At 53.4% G+C, this 19,839-nt stretch overlaps 1 protein-coding gene across 12 annotated transcripts in view; it reads right to left on the bottom strand.

Moving 5' to 3' along the window:
- Window positions 1-19,839, bottom strand: part of Ncor2 (nuclear receptor corepressor 2) — a 155,688-nt gene that overhangs the window by 111,076 nt on the left and 24,773 nt on the right. For 6 of the 12 annotated variants that reach the window (XM_041649369.1, XM_041649363.1, XM_041649364.1 and 3 more), the window contains exon 2: window positions 19,055-19,099. Coding sequence is in view for 6 of the 12 variants with exons in the window: in XM_041649365.1 (XP_041505299.1) it covers window positions 7,504-7,635 (132 nt within the window). In the remaining 6 variants the exon portion in view is untranslated. Of the gene's footprint in view, window positions 1-7,503; window positions 7,909-19,054; window positions 19,100-19,839 lie in introns of those variants that run through there. The other 6 variants (XM_041649365.1, XM_041649359.1, XM_041649360.1 and 3 more) reach the window with 2 other exon arrangements.

The following is a 19,839-nucleotide window of genomic DNA, read 5'->3' as shown; positions in this document are numbered from 1 at the left end:
TCTGACAACACTGTGGAGGTCGCAAGCACAGATAAGCCTCTTCCACCCTAAGTGGTCTAGGTGTCCTTACTGTGGTAGCCATGGTGCCCCAATCCTGCCTCCTTCCTGAGACTCCCCCTTGCTTATAATGGCACTGATCAGGGATGGGGCCACCCAAGACATCCAGGGTGATCCTATCTGGAGTCACCCTGCAAACACCTGTCTTCTAAATGCTGTCACGGATTTGGGGTGCCCACACTTGAGCAGATCCTTGGGGTCCTGTTTGCTCCGCTGCATCACAATCTCTTCTGAGGCTCTCTCCTAAGCAAACTTCCTCAAGCCCACAGCTAGGCCCTAGAGAGTGCCCAGGGAGCATGAAGGTACATGCAGGGACACCTAGGGGCATGGTCATGGCCCAGTGGCCCCTCTGGCTGGCAAGAAGCCAGAGTCTCATGCCCCAGGCTCTTGGGAGAGGCCAGCTCAATGACTCATCCACTCACAGGCCAAGAGGCTGGAGGTGCTTGGGGAGAGGAGAGAAAAACTCAAAGCAAAGGACCCGGCTGGGATTTGTACACAGAAGCACAGACACTCACACAGACAGACAGACAGACAGACAGACACAGACAAACACACACACACACACACACACACACATTAACCCTGACCTTGAAACCTTGAAAGGTTCAGGAGTAGCCCAGTCGTGTGACCCTTCCTACCCTACCAGGCCCCACAATGCCCATCCGCCTGGGACCTGGCTGTAAGGGCCTCCCATGACATCACAGGTGAAGGAACTGTGCTGGGAGCCTGGAGGAGATTGGACCAAGGGACAAAGGGTGCATTGTCAAACACAACTGGAGGCAGGGGCAGATCTTCTGCATGTCTGGCTCAGTGCGGCAGGAGAACCCACCCCCAGTCTTCCAGAACAGGGCGGGTAGCCTGGGCAGTGTCTGTGCCAAGAAGAGAGCTCAGTCTGGGAAGTGGGCCTCCCAGAGCTGCTCAGGGCCTCCCCTGAGCCAAGGATAAGAACAAGGCCTTGTGGGAAGGAAGCAGGATAATCCCCTAAGCACTCAGCATCACCCTGAAGGCAGACAGACACACAAATACCATTCATTCCCTTCACACTGTGTGCCAGTGTGTGCCACTTACCCTCTCTGAGCCTTACATGACAGGGTGATTCTGGGCTCAACTAAGGTGTGCAAATGCTCACATCCCCACCCTCTCCAAGGCAAAGCTGGCCGTCAGCACCCACACCCACACCTCGAGCCAAGAGCCCTACTTTCCTTGATCCCAACCCCACACCTCCAGGATTTCTCTCAGGAACTAAGCACCCAGCACACAGAGTATGATATTCCACCTTCTCGAAGTGCCATAGGCCTGTCAGGCCCAGCCACCGTGTCTCAGGATGGAGGAGCCCATCTATAGCCAAGGAACATACATACACACACATCACACTCACATACATACCCAAACTCATACCCTACACACATACATACAACCTACACATGCCACACACACATATCACACTACATACACATAAACAATAAATAAAATTCTCTATCCTTTTTTCTCTCTCTCCTCCTACACCATACACCTACATATATACACACAAATACCACTACATGCTGACCCCTCAGTCTAGGGACAGGCCTGGGATACTCCCTTGATATCAAGTCGGGTAATTCCCAAGAGGCTCTCTGCGGGTGCTGCAGGCACAGCTGAGGGAATCACTAGGGCCCAGCCTGAACATCTGTGACCCCCCCCCCCCAAGTTCATACACTAACATCTAAAAGTGAAGTGAGGGCATCAGGAGGGTGGAGACTTTGGGAGGTGATGAGGTCATGAGAAGGACCTGCGTCCTTGCAACAGAAGCCGCCCATAGACAGCTGCCTGCACCCCTCCTCGGAATGAGTCTACAGCTGGGACAGACCAGCCCTACCCAGGACAGCACCCGACCTGACCTCCGCCAGTTAGTGTCTTGGTGGTGGGCTGACGGCTCCAGAGCTGAGAAGAGCGAGCAGTAGCTCAAAGGCCCCAGCCTGTGTATAAGAGCTCAAAGGGCCTCAAGGAGGTAGGCAGAATGGATACCTAGAAACCCCAGCTGGGAACAAAGGCACAGGATCAGTCAAACACAGACAAAGGAGTCAGCACAGTCTCTCAAGGGCTCACTGGAGCAGGTGGGGCAGAGCAGGTGGGGCAGAGCATCTCAGGAGAGGCAGGTGCCACAAGCTTAAAAGTCCTGACACGGGACCATGGCTGAGGTCTACAAGCAAGAACAGCCTACATGCTCAGGGGGAGTACTCTCCACCCCTCACTGCCTCTCCAGGCTCTGCCCAGGGAAATAGAAGACCCTAAACTATGACCTCTGACCAGAAACAAGCCTGCACCACCCCCACAGGATGGCTGCCAGGGCTTGAGTGTGAGGCAGCCCCTGGGTCTGAGCACTTGGTCTTAGCACTGCTGCTTTTAGGGCATGGAACCTGGTTAGAGGAAGTAGGTCATTGGGGGTGGGCCCTAAGGTTTCCTAGTTTGGAACTACTTCCAGTCTGCTCTCTGCTTTCTGACTGGATGCGCTATGACCAGCTGTCTGCTCCACCCTGATGGACTGTACCCACTAAACTGTGAACCAAGACAAATCTTCCCTTCCCAAAGCCACGTCTCACCGGGCATTTGGTCACATTTACAGAAGTAGTATAGATGGTGGCGGAAAGTCCCCTAACCTAGTCCTGCAGGGTGCTGAGGAACCTAGGCAACTCTAGGCACATTTTGTCATCCTGACACAGGCTAGGGTCATCTGGGGAGAAGGAACCTCGATTGAGAAAATGTCTCCATCAAATTGATCTGTAGACAAGTCTGTGGGGTGTTTCCTTGATCAATGATTGATGTGGGAGGGCCCAGCCCATTGTGGGCGGTGCCAACCCTGGGCAGGTTATCCAGAGTTGTATATGAAAGCAGACTGAGTGAGCCACCTAGAGCAAGCCAGTAAGCAGTATTCCTACATGACTTCTGCTTCAGTTCCTGCCTCCAGGCTCCTGCCTCAGCCTCCCTTGGTAGATTATGACTTAGGGATGTGTGAGCCTATAACACTTTCCTTCCCAAGTTGCATTTGATCATGGTGATTTATTATTAGAAACCCTACCTAACACAGAACCACCTGGGTACAGATGGAGCAAGCTCTGCAGTATACCCACTTTTGAGAGTGGCCATGTGTGGGGCTCTAGAAGTTTCCACCCAGAACCAACAGTTCCTGAGAGACACGGTTTTCTGTCACACAGAGACCATGCCAACAACACAGCAGGAGAACCAGAGATCACACCAACAACAGAGTAGAACCAGAGACCACACCAATGACAAAACAGAAGAACCACAGAGACCACGCCAATGACTGTATCGGCGTGAATAAACGCAGGCAAATATTAAAGAATATATACAAATTTAATGATTAAATAAAACTTACAGAACCGAGGTTCCCTCGTAGCACAGGAGGTAGGAAAGAAAAGGGGAGGAGCCGCCTCCTGCACGCCCATTTATCGGTATGCATTCGCCAGAGGCAAACCCGCCTCCTAAAGGGGCTGGCTTAACCCTACAAATGACAAAACAGGAGAACCACAAAGACCACGCCAACAGAGCAGGAGAACCACAGAGACCACGCCAACAGAGCAGGAGAACCAGAGACCATGCCAACAGAGTGGGAGAACCACAGGGACCATGCAAACAGGAGAACCGCAGAGACATCAATGACAAAACAGGAGAACCACAGAGATTACACCAACAACAGAGCTGACAAACCAGACCATGCCAATGACAGACCAGGAGAGCTTCGGAGACCACACCAAATGAAGACCAGAAGAACCGTGGAGACCATGCCAACAACAGAGCTGGCAGACCATGGAGACCATATCAAGGACAGAGCAGAAGAACCAGAGACCATGCCAATGACAGAGTAGGCAAACCAAGGGACCATGCCAGTAGAGCAGGAGAATCACGGAAACCAAGCCAACAGCAGAGCAGGAGAATCATGAAGACTATGCCAATGACAGAGTAGGCAAACTACAGAGACCATGCCAGCAGAGCAAGAGAACCACAGAAACCATGCCAATAGCAGAGCAGGAGAACCACGGAAACCATGCCAACAGCAGAGAAGGAGAACCACAGAAACCATGCCAACACAGCAGAGAAGGAGAACCACGAAGACTATGCCAACGACAGAGCAGGGGAACCATGGAGACTATGCCAATGACAGAGCAGAACCACAGAGACCATGCCAATGATAGAACAGGAGAACCACGAAGACCACACCACCAGCAGAGCAGGGGAACCATGGAGACTATGCCAGTGACAGAACTGACAAACCATGGAGACCATGCCAATGACGGGGTAGGAAAACCATGGAGATCACGCCAATGACAGAACAGGAGAACCACGGAGACCACACTGACAACAGAGCAGACGGATCATGGAGACCACACCAACAACAGAGCAGCAGAACCATGAAGACCACGTCAACAACAGAACAGACATACCACAGGGACCACAGCAATGACAGAGCTGGCGAATGATGGAGACCATACCAAAAACAGAGCAAGAACCACAGAGACCATGCCAATGACAAAGGAGACAAACCACAAAGGCCATGCCAATGACAGAGAAGGCAAACCACAGACCACACCAACAACAGAGCAGGCAAACTATGGTGATCACACCAACAACAAAACAGATGAACCATAGATTATGTCTATCACAGAACAAGCAAGCCATGGTGACCAGGCTAACTATAGAGAACAGAACTGATCACACCACTGACAGAACAGACAAACCAGGCAATTACACCAAGGATGGTGGAAGGCAAACCACATGATCATGCTGACCGCGGAGCAAGGCCATCGCACTGATGAACAGGTGGATCGCAGCAGCCCCCATACTATCTGATGACAAGAAGGCAGTCATGTGGCCGGCAAGATGACTGAGCAGGTAGGGGCAAACCTAATCACCAACCCCCAAGACAGCCACAGAGGAAGTAGAGAGCATACACCCCAAAAAATGATGTAATAAAAACCTTCTTGTTGTTGTTTTCAAGAGACAGGGTGTCCCTATGTAAGCCTAGGTGTCCTGGAACTTATTCTGTAGACCAGGCTGGTCTCGAACTCACAGAGATCCACCTGCCTCTGCCTCCTGAGTGCTGGGATTAAAGGTGTGTGCCACACACACCTTAAAAAGCTTAATAAAATCTTTTTAACAAGTACTCAGTTCAGGGGACTATGACCTAATGGTCACATAAGCCTGTCAAAGTACTGACCTCTCACCCCAGCCTACAGATGAGGAAATCAGAGCTCTGAAGGCCGAGTCAAATCACCCAGCCTACAAGGTAGATTGAGCACAAACACAGGACAGCCTGGTTCTGGGAGCCATGGTCCTTCCTTCACATTTATTCCAAGGTACATGGAGACTTGCAAGCTGTTCTTAGAGAAGCCACTGCAAGCCATGATCTCGTGTGCCCTTCCTAGAGATGCCCCAATGACATGTGCTTGAATCACTAGAGTTCAATTTATCAGGGTCAGAACCAGGGAAAGGACACTGAGCCAACCAGCCTCGGTCACACCTTCAAATACTTGCTGTGCACATAAGGATATATGCATATAAGCATGCACACATTCGAGTATGTATATGTACAAGTGTGTACTTTTCTTATACTGCAGGCTCATTGGCCACCACCTGATACAGCAAACCTTGCTCTGGGCTTCCAAGCAGGCTTCTCAGGAGCAGGGACAGTATCACTACTCCCACAGAACAGGACAGAGGTGGCCTCCCTCAGCTAGCACTCTCCAAGCAGACCAGAGCAATAGGGGCATTACAGGCCACACTTCAGGACTTTGGGAGGTCCAGGACAAATGGCAGCAGGCAGCTGGCATAGTGGCCTAGACAAGAGAGAAACTCCCAGCTGACTGCTGCTGGCCAGACAGGGGAGGCCCGGAGCCAGCATCCAGCATCGGCACCATCCGGTGTCACCTACAAAGAATCACTGCCACCGTCCACAGGAATACTGGTCCTCCCACCCAGGCCTAACCCCCAGGCCACACTGGGCAGTGGCAAGGACCCAGGCTCAAGGGGAAATAAGTTAACAGTCTTGCAGTGAAGGTCAGGTGGAGGCCTACCCCATGCCAGGGTTCACTCTGCAGAGTGAAGCGAGTGTGGGGAGAATTACGGGTCTTCCCCTGGACACTACTCAGGACTGCTGCCCCACTGGGGCTTCCATTGCTCCCTCAAGGCACCTGGAGGCTAAGGAGTTCCAGGGCTTGACCAAGGCCACATGTCCTCCAAGGTTCGGGCTGTATCTTGAACCTTAGACTAATCCCATTATTTAATACTACTACTTCAAGATGGCATGTACCACCCTCGGACCAGGTAAGTCCACTATTGTCATCATTATCATCACTGCCAACCACAACCCCTAACCCTGAACCAAAGACCCATGGCCTCAGGTCCTTTAAACCATATGACTTGTTAATGACCTCTTGTGAGATGGGAAAACTAATACTCCAAAACAGAAAGTGGCTTGTCAGGGTCACCTAACTTGAGACCTGCCCCAGAGCCTCACCTGTGGGTGCTATTCCTCCTCCCTTTACCCCCACACCCACAGGGCCCTGTTGTTCCACTCTGCACTCAGGGTCACAGGTCTTAGAGGTAAGATGGGCATACTGGAGGCCACACAATAGGAAAAGGGATTGAAGGACAACCAGGGTCTTTGGCAAACAAGCCATACCTTCTGCAGCTCCCACAGCAACCTGAACTTGGGGGTCTCGGAAGCCGCTCCCAGCAGCCCCAGTACCAGGCCTGGAGGAGTTCCTCCCCCACCCTGGGCTTGCTGCCGCAGGCTGCTGTGAGCTCAGGAAGCCTTTCCAACTTTCCAATGTTTACCCATCTCTTGCTGCCAAGGCCCTGGGCAAGCCTGGGCCGGTGGCCCTTATTTCAAACCAGACAGGGCACTGAGCCAAGTTCCACTTCAGTGGGGAGGCAGGCTGGGCCCATGCTGCCTGCACCTGGCTCCCCCTAGCCCAAGTTCCCAGGTCCTCAGGCCCTGGTCCTATACAGTCCACAGTCATCAAGAATGCCCTGCCCCAAATCCCAACCTGCACTGTCCAACCATCCTGCCACACACTGGATGGGCGTGCTCAAGGCAAGCAGCACAGTGCCTGAGCCACACAGCCCCTCCAAGGGCCACCAGCCAGCATCCACTGCCTCTCAGGATATCCACAACTTTTCCCAGTAAGATAACCTACTGTCCCATGTACAAAACCCGAGACACATGTCCATCCTTCCAGGGGGCTCCCCATGCACCCAGCTGGCTGACAGAGACCCATAGGAACCAGGGCCACCATACCCGAGCAAGTCTGGGCTAACCAGCAGGCAACTCCAGGGGTCCCAGGGCAGTACCCCTTGCCCATATACTGCAAATCACAGTCCTCTGGTCTGTGGTACCATCCCTAAGTCTAAGGATACAAGCACCCTGAGCTAGGCAACTTCTCTTACCAGTGCATGGCCAGCAACAGCCTGAGTGGGCTCCACACAACTTGCAGGAACTCTCCCATACAGCAAGGGAAGGCCAGCAACATGCCGGCCCAGGTTAGCATGTCCCGCACCCCAGACCTGGTCCATGAGCATCTGGGGGCCAGCTCTTGACCAGTGACAGGGCCATCCTCCGTCCAGACCAAGTGGGCAAGGGGCGGCCACACACAGTGGCCGCACCCCTTCCCGCGAGACTTGGGCTCCCACTCCAGCTGGGGAGGCCCCGGTAGGGACCAGCAGCTTGCCAGTCCCCTAGGCTTCTGTCCTAATGCCCCCCCCAAAAAAAAAATCAGGGCACTGGAGGCATGTCAGGAATACCCTGGAGTGGTGTGACCCACTGTGGGCCGCTACCAAGACGCAGGCCCGGCTCTGCGTCCGCCACCCAGGCCTATAAACACGGAATTACATAAGTCCACTCTTGTTCCAGAGCCAAAAGTACCGAGCTGCTAGCAGCCTTGGCAGTCGGGACTAATTCCTCATCGCCATGGTAACCCTGGCGGGCTTCCAGCCACTGGGGCTCAACACTGCAAGGCCTTTTTATAGCTTTCGAGAAGCCCTCTCCCTCCTTGCTGCTAGCAGGGGGACCAGCGCCAGCCACGACCCCTCCTTTAACCATTTCCTCCCAGCCAGTCCCGACATCCTCCAGTCCTGCAGGGCCAGATGGCCAGAGGAAAACGCTCCCGTCCTTCCGATCTCAGCTAAAGGAAACAGGACCTGGGGCTCAGGGCCTGGGTCATCTTGGTGGCAGGCCCAGAAAAAGGCAGAGCCAAATGCACACAGAGGCCAAAGGAGATGGCCGGATGCTCGGGCAAGCGTCAGCACTGGCCGTGACTTGCTGGGTGACTCACCTCAAGCCCGACCTCCTCTGGGTGTGGGCTGTGCATCTTCTCAGGGCAGGCTGGCTCTGCAGCTGTGTGGCTCCGGGCAGCAACACTGGGGGGTTAGAACAGTGGTTCTCAACCTTCCTAATGCTGAGACCCTCATGTTGTGGTAACCCACAACATAAAATTATTTTCACTGCTACTTTATAACTATAGCTTTGCTACTGTTATGAATATTAATGTAAATAGCTGTGTTTTCCAATGGTCTTAGGTTATCCCTGAGAGAAAGGCAGTTTGACAACCCCAGGGGTCGCAACCCACAGGTTGAGAACCATTGTGTAAGGGAAAGCCTCAGGATCTCAAATAGCACCCAGGAGTCAGGCCAACAATGTGTGCCCCAAAGGCACCATGCAGGATGCCCAGGTCATGTAGACAGCCTGTAGCTGGGCCAAATGTGGAGCCAAAATGGGAACAAGGAAGGTCTGATCCATGAAAAGATGAGGCCAGGGAGGGGTCAAGAGGAGGAGGGGAGAAGAGGAGGAGAGGAAGGGAGGAGGGAAGGAGGGGAGAAGGGGAGGAGGAGAGGAAGGGAGAAGCCAGTGTGCTTCAGTTGTAGACACACTCCGCCTTCATCCATCTCAGGAGCCACTTAGGATGACTGACAATGCTGTGCCCAACAGCTCAACCACAACCACACGAAGCAGGGAGCCCGGATCCCTGCCATCCCCACAGCATGACAGAAAGTGGGCACACTGTTGAGCCCAGGAGGAATTTATAAAACCCAAAGGAAGCAGTCCCAGACAGAGACTCCCCTGGGACATGAACCAGGGTCTTGGTGGGTACCCACAGTGCCACAGTCAACAATAAGCCTCCAGTCAGCTTTAGGACTAAGGCTACATAGAGCAAAAGCTGTGCCCACTGAGATTATGAAGAGATCAACAGTCACACGGAGACCAGCAAGGAGATAGTCAGGCCCTCCCTTGCAGACCAAAAGATCCCGCCAGCCCTCCTGCCAGCCCTGTAGTCAGTCCCAAGGAGGATGTTCAGGTTTCTGTAGACCCAGCCCTCTACAGCAAAGGTAAGGTGCCCACACTGCAGCCATCTTTTACAGGAAGGGGAAACTGAGGCATTAAACAACTAAAGCCCATCTTTTCAACTAGGATACAAAGCTGTCTTCCTGTCCCTGGCTCTCACTGTGACACCAAGAGACTGAACCATAGTCATGCCATCCAAACGCCACCAGGAAGTTGTGTAGGCAAGCAGCTGGCCCACAGGCGTGTCCCCCCCCACCCATTTTCCAGTAGAGGCTGCAGGAGAACCCTGCCTTCCACAAGGCTGCCCTGAAACCCACAAGTACACTTTCAAACCCCAGTGAGCCAGACCAAAGTGAGGGCAGGCTGATACCCTGGCCATGTCCCTTCCATGGTCATGCCCACAGCTGTTTTCTTGGAAGATATCAGGCAGCTCAGTGTTTGTTAAGTGACTTACTAAGCCAACATATCATCAGAAACCAGAAACAACTACATGCAGGGCCTTCCAGACAGCATTAATTGCCAAAACTAAGTTCAGGGTCACAGTGAAGCAGCCTGTGGTCTTCTGGGCAAAGGCATCACCATCCTGGCCGGCAGCACAGTCAGCCAACATCTACACCACACACACCATTCCCAGCAACCCGGCTGCTTAGTGCAGCTCCATGTGATGGGAAAAGCTGGTAAGGGCAGTCAATTCGAGTCAACAGGAACCAAAATGGAGACTGGACACGTGTGCTCGGCTGCCCCGCAGGGCAACTACTTGTGGCCTATGAGAGGACCGGCCAAGAGAAACATTGGGGAGATCTGGAACATCAGAGGACCATGGCCAGCTCAACATATAGCTTAATCCCCCAAGCAAGCTGCTTCCTGGTCAGTCAGGAAGTGAGGCAGGGACAATAAACGGGAGAAAACTAGAAACTGTTGCTGCCACCTCGTCCCAAGCCTGGGCACCAGGGCACAGAGGCCATGCTAGCCTCAGTTTCCCCATCTGCAAGGACACTCTACGGCTACATCTCCACACAATGGAGTCTAACCACAGAGTGGTAAAGCATGAAGACCTGGACACACTGTAGCATAAAGGGACCTCAGAGCAGAGTGCCCCGAAGTCAGAAAAAAGAATACACAAGGTTCCCATCTGAGACTATCCAGAGACAGGATAGCCACACACACAGCCTGGGGCTGAAGACAAGGGCAACGCGCCCCACAGGGCACAAGGAGGCAGAACAGTTCACAATCAGACAGAGGTGGCCAAAGCACAATTCTGGGTGCTTAGAACTGACACACTGATCACGCACTGAAAACAGTTCATCTCAGGTGGAGTGGTGGTGACGCACACCTTTAATCTCAACGCGTTGGAGGCAGCAGCAGGCTGATCTCTGAGTTCAAGGCCAGCCTGGGGTCTCACTAGGTGTAGTGGTGCATGCTGCAACCCTAGCTAAGGCAGTAGAGGCTGAGGCAGGAAGATGAGGATTCCACAACTTTGAGGCCAGCCTGGGATACAGTCTGCGTCTGTATCCCAAAGGCTAACCACAATCACAATCTCAGCACTTGGAAGGCTGAGGCAGGAGGACTGTTTTGAGTTCAAGCCATCTGAACCGCACAGTAAGTTCCATGTCAGTTTTAGATACATAGTAAAACCCGGTCTTAAAACAGCAGCCGAGATTCATCTCATGACTCTACCTGAATGAAAACCAGAGGTTGGGCCTCTGCTAGGCGCCCACACCTCTGAAGAGACCCCTGGGCCCCAGGCCTGGAGCTGTCGGATATTCCAGAAACATGTACCGAGCCCCTACTGTGTGCAAGGAGCACTGTGCACACGGCAGCAGTCACAGAATCTAACATAAAAACAGTATGTATGCTCACCCGCGTGGCTGCAGTGACAGCTACTGGGGGAAGGTGTGGGATGGGACCTCATTCCAGAGGCTAGAAATTCAAAGCCAAGGTGGTATAGGGCCCTTGTACCCCTCAGCTCCTAGTGTCCTGTGTCCTTCAGCTGCCGCAGCATCAGCTACCTAATGCCTCCAGCCCACAGAATGCCCTTAGAGTCTCGATATTCGTCACTGGGTCCATGTCCATCTCCATCGAAGGCAGCCCACCAAGACCCTCTATTCAAAGATCACATCACATGACTCAACTGAACACCACAGTTCAGACTTTCAGAGAGAGGACTGTGCTATGGCCTCTCTCCCCTCCCCATCCCCACCCCAGTGCTGGGCACAAGGGAGCCAACAGTATAGCTACACCCCCTCAAGCCAAAGGTAAGCCACAGGGCCACATTACTGGACAGGGCCTGCCAGATCCAGTGAGACAAAAACCATGGAATCCAAACCCCTTCCAGAGAGGCATGAGGCAGCCAGCTCTGCCCCACAACAGAAGGGTATCCTGATGTAGGTGGGTCTTCTATCTATCTGTTGCTTTCATTGGTTAATCAATAAAGAAAACTGCTTGGCCTGATAGGTCAGAACATAGGTGGGTGGAGTAGACAGAACAGAATGCTGGGAAGAAGGGAAGTGAGGCAGATGCAATGGAGCCAGCCGCCAGATCAGACATGCTTGGATCTTTCCCGGTAAGCCACCACCTCGTGGTGTTAAACAGATTATCAGAAATGGGTTAATCAAGATGTGAGAATTAGCCAGTAAGAGGCTAGAGCTAATGGACCAGGCAGTGTTTAAAAGAATACAGTTTCCGTGTAATCATTTTGGGTAAAGCTAGCCGGTGGCGGGGAGCTTGGAGGCGGGAAGCGGCCTGCTGCTCCTTCTACAGTACCCTCGTCCCTGTCAAATTCTCCAGGCACAGGGGACTTCTCACACTGCACTAGAATACCCTTGGCCCACTGGCATAGCACGGCAAGGCCAGGGCTGTGGTACACTATCCTATACCCAAAGGGGCTACCTCCTCCACCCGAGATACCAGCCACCCAGGCCTCCCCCAGCAGCAGCTGCAGCCACAGCCATGAAAGGCAGTAGCCACTGCCCCGGACTCTGAGAACCCACACCCAGGCAGAAGTAACACAGAGATGAGGCACCCAATACTCCCACAAGGACTTGACCAAGCTAGGACACAACATCCCCAAAATGCCAGGCACCGAACTATAGTCTACACAGGCTCCATGGTCCCTCACGATACCCCTAAAGGCACAGCTATCCCGGTGTGGAGAGACAGGCAGTAGGCTAGAGAAAGACAGCAAAACAGCCAAGTCTAGTCACTTTGTGCTCCGCTGACCCCACTGCCAAGAAGGATCATTCTGGAAAGAAGTGTCATCGTCCTGGGCCCCAACTTTCTCAAAACAGCATCTGCAGACGTGTCAGACATAACTTCCCCAGACTTGGAACTTTCTGGAACAATCCAAAGACTGTCCAGAAAGGGGGGGGGGGGGGCGCACACTCTGAGATTAAAGTCACAGACTCCAACAGGACGGCTCTGTCTAGCTTTCTTTACTCAAGCCCCAGTCTGGGCTCACTCCCTTCCTTCTGGAGTCTGGGACACCCCTGATCACATCACCACCCTTTAGTCACCTCTCCCTGCCGGGGAAGAAAGGCATTGAAGAATTCACTGGGGAGAGAAGAGGCAGGAGAGGGACAGCCTCCCAGTTTCTGGGGTGGCAAGAGTCAGCTGGTGACAGGAACAACCACCACAGAAGAGCTGAGACAATGGCAGCTCCCCACAGCGATGTCTGTACTCCTGGATCCAGCTGTAGCAGAACAAGTCCTCCTCTCTGAGCTCTTCAGTCTGAGCACCATCAGTTCCCTCTCTCTGGGATCTAACTTAACCTCAGTGCCCTTGCGCCCGACCTCAGGTCCCCTAACTACTGCCCCTACCTGACCTCACCTCTCACGGATGAACCTCACCTGCTGGCCTTCATCACCCTTAGCAAGCAGCACTTACTGAGGAAGCTAATACTCCGAGGCCACTCACAGAGCCTGACCCTACACTGTCCAGAACATTCCACATGTTAAGGTGCAAAGAAGATCCTAAAGTAAGGGAAACAACAAGGAACAAGGCTGGATTTCAGCTCCACGTGTGGAAGGCAGCTCAGACCTATGTGGCTGAGGCAGCTCTAACCTACACACAAGGCTGAGTGGCCTCCAGGCCACCCTGAAAGTCACCCCCACCACCAGCTCTGCTCCTACACCAGAGGGCTGAAGATAATCAGAACCCCTGGTCCTTCCACCTGCTGGCAGTGGGAGCCCATGCCGGTCCTCCTCCCCTGAGCCTCCATCTCTGTGGAATGGGTTCAATGATGGCTACCAGAGGGAAGAGACACAGAGCTAGCTTTGTCCTTAGTGAGATGCAAGGTCATCAGAGTATCGTCACTGTGGATGCAAGGCCATCATGCAAAATGACAAAACTGCTCCCACTCCTGCACAACACTGCGCCCACAGCAGGGAAAGTACTCAAGATGCCCACAGAGGATAACCCAGAGGCTGAGGCAGGAAGAACCCAGGTCTGAGAGCTGTGTACTTCAAGCGAGACACTAAACCTCTCTGTGCTTGGGTCTCCTCAAGCATAAAGAGGGGATGATAGCACTCGAGAGGTTTGGAGGTTAAATAAACTATCATCAAGTGCACTGTGGGCGCCATTACAAACCCCACTGCTATTATCATCCCTGTCACTGTCATCGCTCAGTGACTTCAGATCTGAAGTCAGCTTTACAAACCACACTGCGGGGACAGAGCCAAGGCTGGGGACCCCACCCACCCACCTGGGCCGCACAGGGCCCCTAAAAAGCCACCAGCCAGGGCCAACGACCGCTGCTAGGTGGAGGAGACACATGTCGGAGCCGAAGATTAAAAACAAGTACAATTATCGGGCAGGCATCCATCCGTAATTACGACTCTGATGTAATTAGGCACCCCGCTAACTTCATTACTTGTTTATTTACGGGATTGCTTATTTGATTTACGGGCCTTCTTCCCCCGAAAAGTTGTCTTAGCTGACACCCCCTCAGGCAAGGAAGGGGGGGTTGTAAGGAACAGGAGGTCCCCCTCCCCCCCTGCTGCCACCACTGTTCCTGGGCTTCCCAGCATCAGGCCCAGGCCTCGCCCCCACAACAGCTCCTCGGAACTGTGTGTGTAATTTTGCTTAAGACAGCAGGCTAGGTCAGAGCAGACCCTTGGCAGACCAGAGCCTGACATTCACTTCCCAGTGCAGGGTGCCAAAGGACAGGGCTTAACCCAGAGGCCCGGGCTCTCCTCCACACCCTTGGCTCTGGAGCACAGGAAACCCTGGACAGAAGGCTGAGTTCTTGGCACGACCCTCCAGGCTAGCGAATGCAGAGGTGGAACTTCCTGACAAGGAGGAGAAAGTGTGTAAGCCCAAGTCCTATGTGCCCATTGCCCTCACAAGGAGAAATCACCTCATGCAGAGAAACCACGTGTGCCTCAGTTTCCTCCTCTACTAACCGGGAATGTTCACATCGCCCACCGCCTGGTAACCCTGAAAGCGTTAAGTGGATGACTCTACCCAACAACGCACCGTGGTCCTAGCCCACACAGTAAGACAAGAAAAAGTAAGTAATCACCTGGGACTAGGAAGAAAAGACAGAGCCAGTCCTGGCAGGTGTGTGACTGTCTCACTCATCCAAGCTTTCCACCATCCACCAGGTGGCCAGACAGAACCAAAATGCAGCCAATGTTGAAGTGTAAACGAAAACGCGACAGAACTCACTCAGGCAGCCAATGGAGCAGACCGACAGTAGCAAGTGCAGGCTAGGAAGCAGGGCAACCGCAATCCCCACATCCTGCCAATCCCCACACCCTGCGGGTGAGACAGCGCTTCCCTGGCGGCTCCACACTTACCATGCACCTAGCATCCCACTCCTAGAAGTGTGTCCAGGAGAAACAGAGCCGCACTCACAGACTCAAGCAGGAATGGTCCAGGAGTTTCCTCAAAGCCACAGCTAGGAGGACTAGCGCAGCAAGCTGCCGAATATGACACACTGGCACCATCCCTGCCTGGCAGGATGAAAAGATGAGCCATTTCTTGTGCAGAAATGAGAAAACTCAAAACCGCGACGTGGAAAGAAAGAAGCCGGGCACAAGAACATGCACACTCTGTGTAAACATGTGCATTTACACACAAACACACAAACAGGTGTGCGCGTGACAATGGGGGTAAAAACCCTCATCCCTTAAGATGGCTGCCATCTCCAGCAAGCTTGCCGAGGTTCACTTTACACGTGTGACAGGCAAACCATGCACGATGCTTGGCTAAGGCCCAGGGGCCATTTCCCCACCTCGTGTCAGGGCTCTGGGTTGTCCTGACATTAAGAACAATGGGTAGGATTGGTCCGAGCTCAAAGTCACGTTTATGTCTCTCTCATTAAATCATTTCTCTTAAATCACTTTAGTTTCTGTCCCCTCAGTTTCTTCATCTATAAAAACCAGAAAATGGGGCTGGCGAAATGGCTCAGAGAGGAAAGGCGCTTGCCACCAAGCTGACAAGCTGAATTCAATCCTGGGGCCCACATGGCGGGAAGAGAACTGACTCTCACAACTGTCCTCTGACATCCTCCTGAGAGACAATGTGCATGTGTGCATGTACACACACAACACACACAATGTCAAAACTGTTTTCAAGTCCTAAAACGAAGCAAGGTGAAAGCACAGACTGTAGGCCCTGGTATACAGCAGGGGCCTTATCATTGCTGCATAAAATGATGGCAAGGCAAGCCCAGTGTGGGCAGGGCATGCTGGGATTCTTTTAACCCTGGCAAAGGCAACAGGCAGGACTCGGCTCAATAAACGCCTCCAGGTCCCCCAGGATCAGGCCAGGGATCTGACTGAGAGTGGTTGTCCAGGGTAGGACAAGGGTCTGGTTCCATGGGAGCCCTCTTCTCTCAGGAGACAGTTAAATGTAGAGGCCTGTGAGGAAGGCCCCCGGTCACCCTAGGGTCACTTCAGGCCAGCATCAGTTCTAGAATAGGACACGTGAGGAGAGGTGGGCAACTGGAGTGTCCCCATCCAGTCACACTCACTGGAGCACAGAGAGGTCAAGCAGAAGTCTCCCTGATGACAGAAAAGGACAGCCACAGAGGGCAGACACAGGGAGAAGCTACAGGGCTGGGGCGATTCTGCTGCCTCCCACAGGTCTCCCACAGGCCTATGGGGCTGGCCCTGACGACCCAGTGAGCAAAGGGGAGGGCACGCATAGAACAAGCAAGAGGGGGGTCCCCCGGGCCCGATTAGCAGGGCAGCTGCAGGCAGGCGGCTCAGCTGTCAGACTCCGCCATCACAGGCACCATTAATTGCTGTCATTTGAGGGTGGCCCTGGGGGAAGAAGGGGGGAAGAGGGGAGGGCAAAGAAGGAGGGGAGGGCAGGGAAGGAAGACAGAGGCCTGACCAAGGTTCAGCACCCTGAGCTGGGAAGGAGTCAGAGGATGGAGGGTACTGACCCATAGGGAAGGAAGGGGGAGTCCTGTGCTCCTTGACCTGTATAACCACGGCCAGGGCTTGAGGACAAAACCAGTTCCACAGTCTAGGTGGGGTACACAGCAGAGTGTGAGCCCACTAACCACACCACCAGAATTCATCCACTCAGCCCTGAGCACATGTCTGCCTGCCCTGACTGTACTCCTGAGTATCCTAGCCCCCCAAAACCTCCCGCAAATACCAGCTTCCGCTTCCCCTCTGCATCTCCCAGGATACATCTCAGTCAAGGCTCAGGTAAATCCCATCCCCCACCCGAGCCTAAAACTCCAGTGGCAGTGGCCCTCCTCTAGAAAACCCTAGAGCCCCCACTTCCAACTACAAGGTCAGAACAGCAGGGCCAGGCCCCCCACAGAACCCAAGGTCCTCAGCAGCGCAGAGCCATGCTGGGACTTCATCTTCGCCTTACTGCCCACATCTGCAGCGCAGGGACAGTGACATGGCACTTTTCAAGTGCTCTGGGGATTACATAAGGTCATTCCACAAAGCATTCAGCGGGGACCTGAGGGTGTGCAGGTGGCCAGCTGATCATTCAGACTCCTGTGCCCTCTCCCTCATCAGATCACCCACCCCAAGGGGTCTCCAAAAGGCCTCATGGCCCTCTGCCCACTGGGGATGGGGCTCAGGACATTCCTAGCCTGTTCCTGCAGCTCCCAGACAGCCTTGTCTTAGCCAAGAAGACGCCTGGGTCCCTGGCTCCCTGCCCTCCCCCTCTGTCTGCTCCCCTCCTCCCGCAAGCATGATGGATCGCCCCAGTGGAGGAAGCTAAGTGCTTGCAGACAAAAAGCCCTTTTATCGTCCTCGGGTGGGCCACTGGCGTGACAGGCAGATAAGTCAGGCTGAGGTGGCTCCCCATTAGGCGAGATGCGGATGGATGGAGAGCAAGAGGTTGGGGGGGGGGGCGCACAACCAAGCCGTTCCTTCCACTCTCAAAGACCTGATGGACAGCCCCACCCCCACAGACTCATGCCCACCCTTTTCTGCCTCAGATGAAACCATAGCCTATGGCTGCAGAAGCAGCTCACTTGGTAGACTATGTGCCTGGCGTGCCGTGTTTGAGCCTTAGGACCGCACAAACCAGGTGTGATGGCACACACCTGCAGTGCATGAACGATGGAATCAAAAGAACCAGAAGTTCAAAGCTGCATAGCAAGTTCAATGCCAACCTGAAAGAGCAGAACGGGGGGGGGGGGTGTCCTTCCCCTCCTGACTATTGGGATGCCTCAAAGACTCAAGACAATGAGAGGTATCCTAGCCAGACACCCCACAAGTGAGGCAGTGTCCTGCCAAGCAGGCAGCCCCATGCCATGTGCACCATCTGCCTAGATACCCTCCCCCAGACACCTCCCTTCCCCCTTTCTCAGGCCTCAATCAAACACTGTCATCTTTATTTTACATGTATAGGTATGTTTGCCTCCAAGTATGTCTGTGTACCACATGTGTGACTGGAGTGTGTGGAGGCCAGAAGAGGGAGTCAGATCCCCTGAAACTGGCATAAGAGATGTGAGCTACCACATGGGTCTGTGAAACTTGGCCAGCTCCTCTGGAAGAACATCCAGTGCTCTCAACCGCTGAGCCGTCCCTCCAGCCTCAGATGCCATTTTCTTGACACTCCATATGAAACTGTACCCCACCCCACACACGCACCCCTTCTTTCCTGAGCTCATTCTTCACCCATCAGCACCTCACATCAGCCTGGCTGACTGCCGGCTGTGCACTGAGGACAGGACTCCTGTCCAGCCTGACAGCCATCTCCAACACCCACTGCACGGCCTACACACAGGAGGTGCTTCACAAAGAGGTAACAGTTCAAGGAGCCAGGCCTGTCATGCCAGAGGCAGAAGAATCTCCAGTGCAAAGCCTGTTGGGGCTATGACGTGAGTTCAAGGGGAACCAGGTCAACTTAGTGAGACCCTGTCCCAAAATAAAAAGGAGCTGGAGGGCATGACTCTGTGGTGGGTACCATCCCCAGTACCACACAAGAAAGTAAATAACAAATAATCGAAGAATGGATAAAGAAGGAACTCTTCCAATGGGAAGGGTAGAGAGCTCAGTCCCCAGCTGCTTCCTGCCCTACCTGGAAACCCTGAGGGACCTACCAAGCGCCAGTCCACGCCGCTCCCGCTGGCTAGACAGACTCTGGCTCCACAACACTCCATGCCAGCTTCCACCAGAAAATCAAGCAGTATGGGCCCCACACACCCCAGACACAAAGTAGAAATAAAGATAAACCTACCAGAAACTTCCACCAGGAGGCTGCGTCCTCAAAGACTCAGGAGAGCTGTGGGGAAAAAATGGGGTCTTGTTACTAAACATCACAGCTTCCCCTGTAGATAGGGATTTCCCACAGAGGCCCGATGAGGGAAGCCCCTTAACAGGCAAGGACAGAGAAAAAGTCAAAGAGGCAGGCTCAACCAACCCAAATTTCAATTACAATGCATTACAAAGGGACAGCTTCCAACCCCAACCCTTTGGTTCCAAGACCATCATGGCCATGACCCCTGCCCCAGCCACTCCCCCAGGACCTGAGAAGCAGCAAGAGTTGACAACTGATGGCGGGCACATTTACCACCAGCACTCAAACCCCTAACCGAATAGTACCTGGTAACAAGCATGCCACCCCAGATACACGGGGGGCAGGAAAATCATGTATTCAAGGCTGGTGAACTACCGAGTAAGTTCAAGGTCAGCCTGAACAATTTAGTGAGATTCTGTCTAAAAATAAAACGTACAAAGAGGGTTTTGGAAAGGTATCTGGGTGGTAGAACTCCTGCCTAGCATACATGAGGCCTGTAGGCTCAATCACCAGTGGCATCTAGACAGAACAAACAGAAGTCCTCAACCCAGTCACCATATAAAGACTGATACAGCAGAGAGCCTGAATCTAAACCATCCAGAAGGGAACAATGGCCAATGGCCTAGGGCAATACTCCCAGAGTGAGGGTTAAGTCTGGAGTCACCAGGATTGCTTGCCAGGGTGGCTGGAATTAGACAACATCAAGTGTTTGACCAAAACAGGGA

This window comes from Microtus oregoni, unplaced genomic scaffold, assembly GCF_018167655.1.
Source record: "Microtus oregoni isolate MIOR12 unplaced genomic scaffold, Mior012 000003F_ref0000135, whole genome shotgun sequence".
NCBI lineage: Eukaryota > Metazoa > Chordata > Mammalia > Rodentia > Cricetidae > Microtus > Microtus oregoni.
Note: the sequence above shows the minus strand (reverse complement) of the source record. Positions and strands in the feature narration are given on the sequence as shown.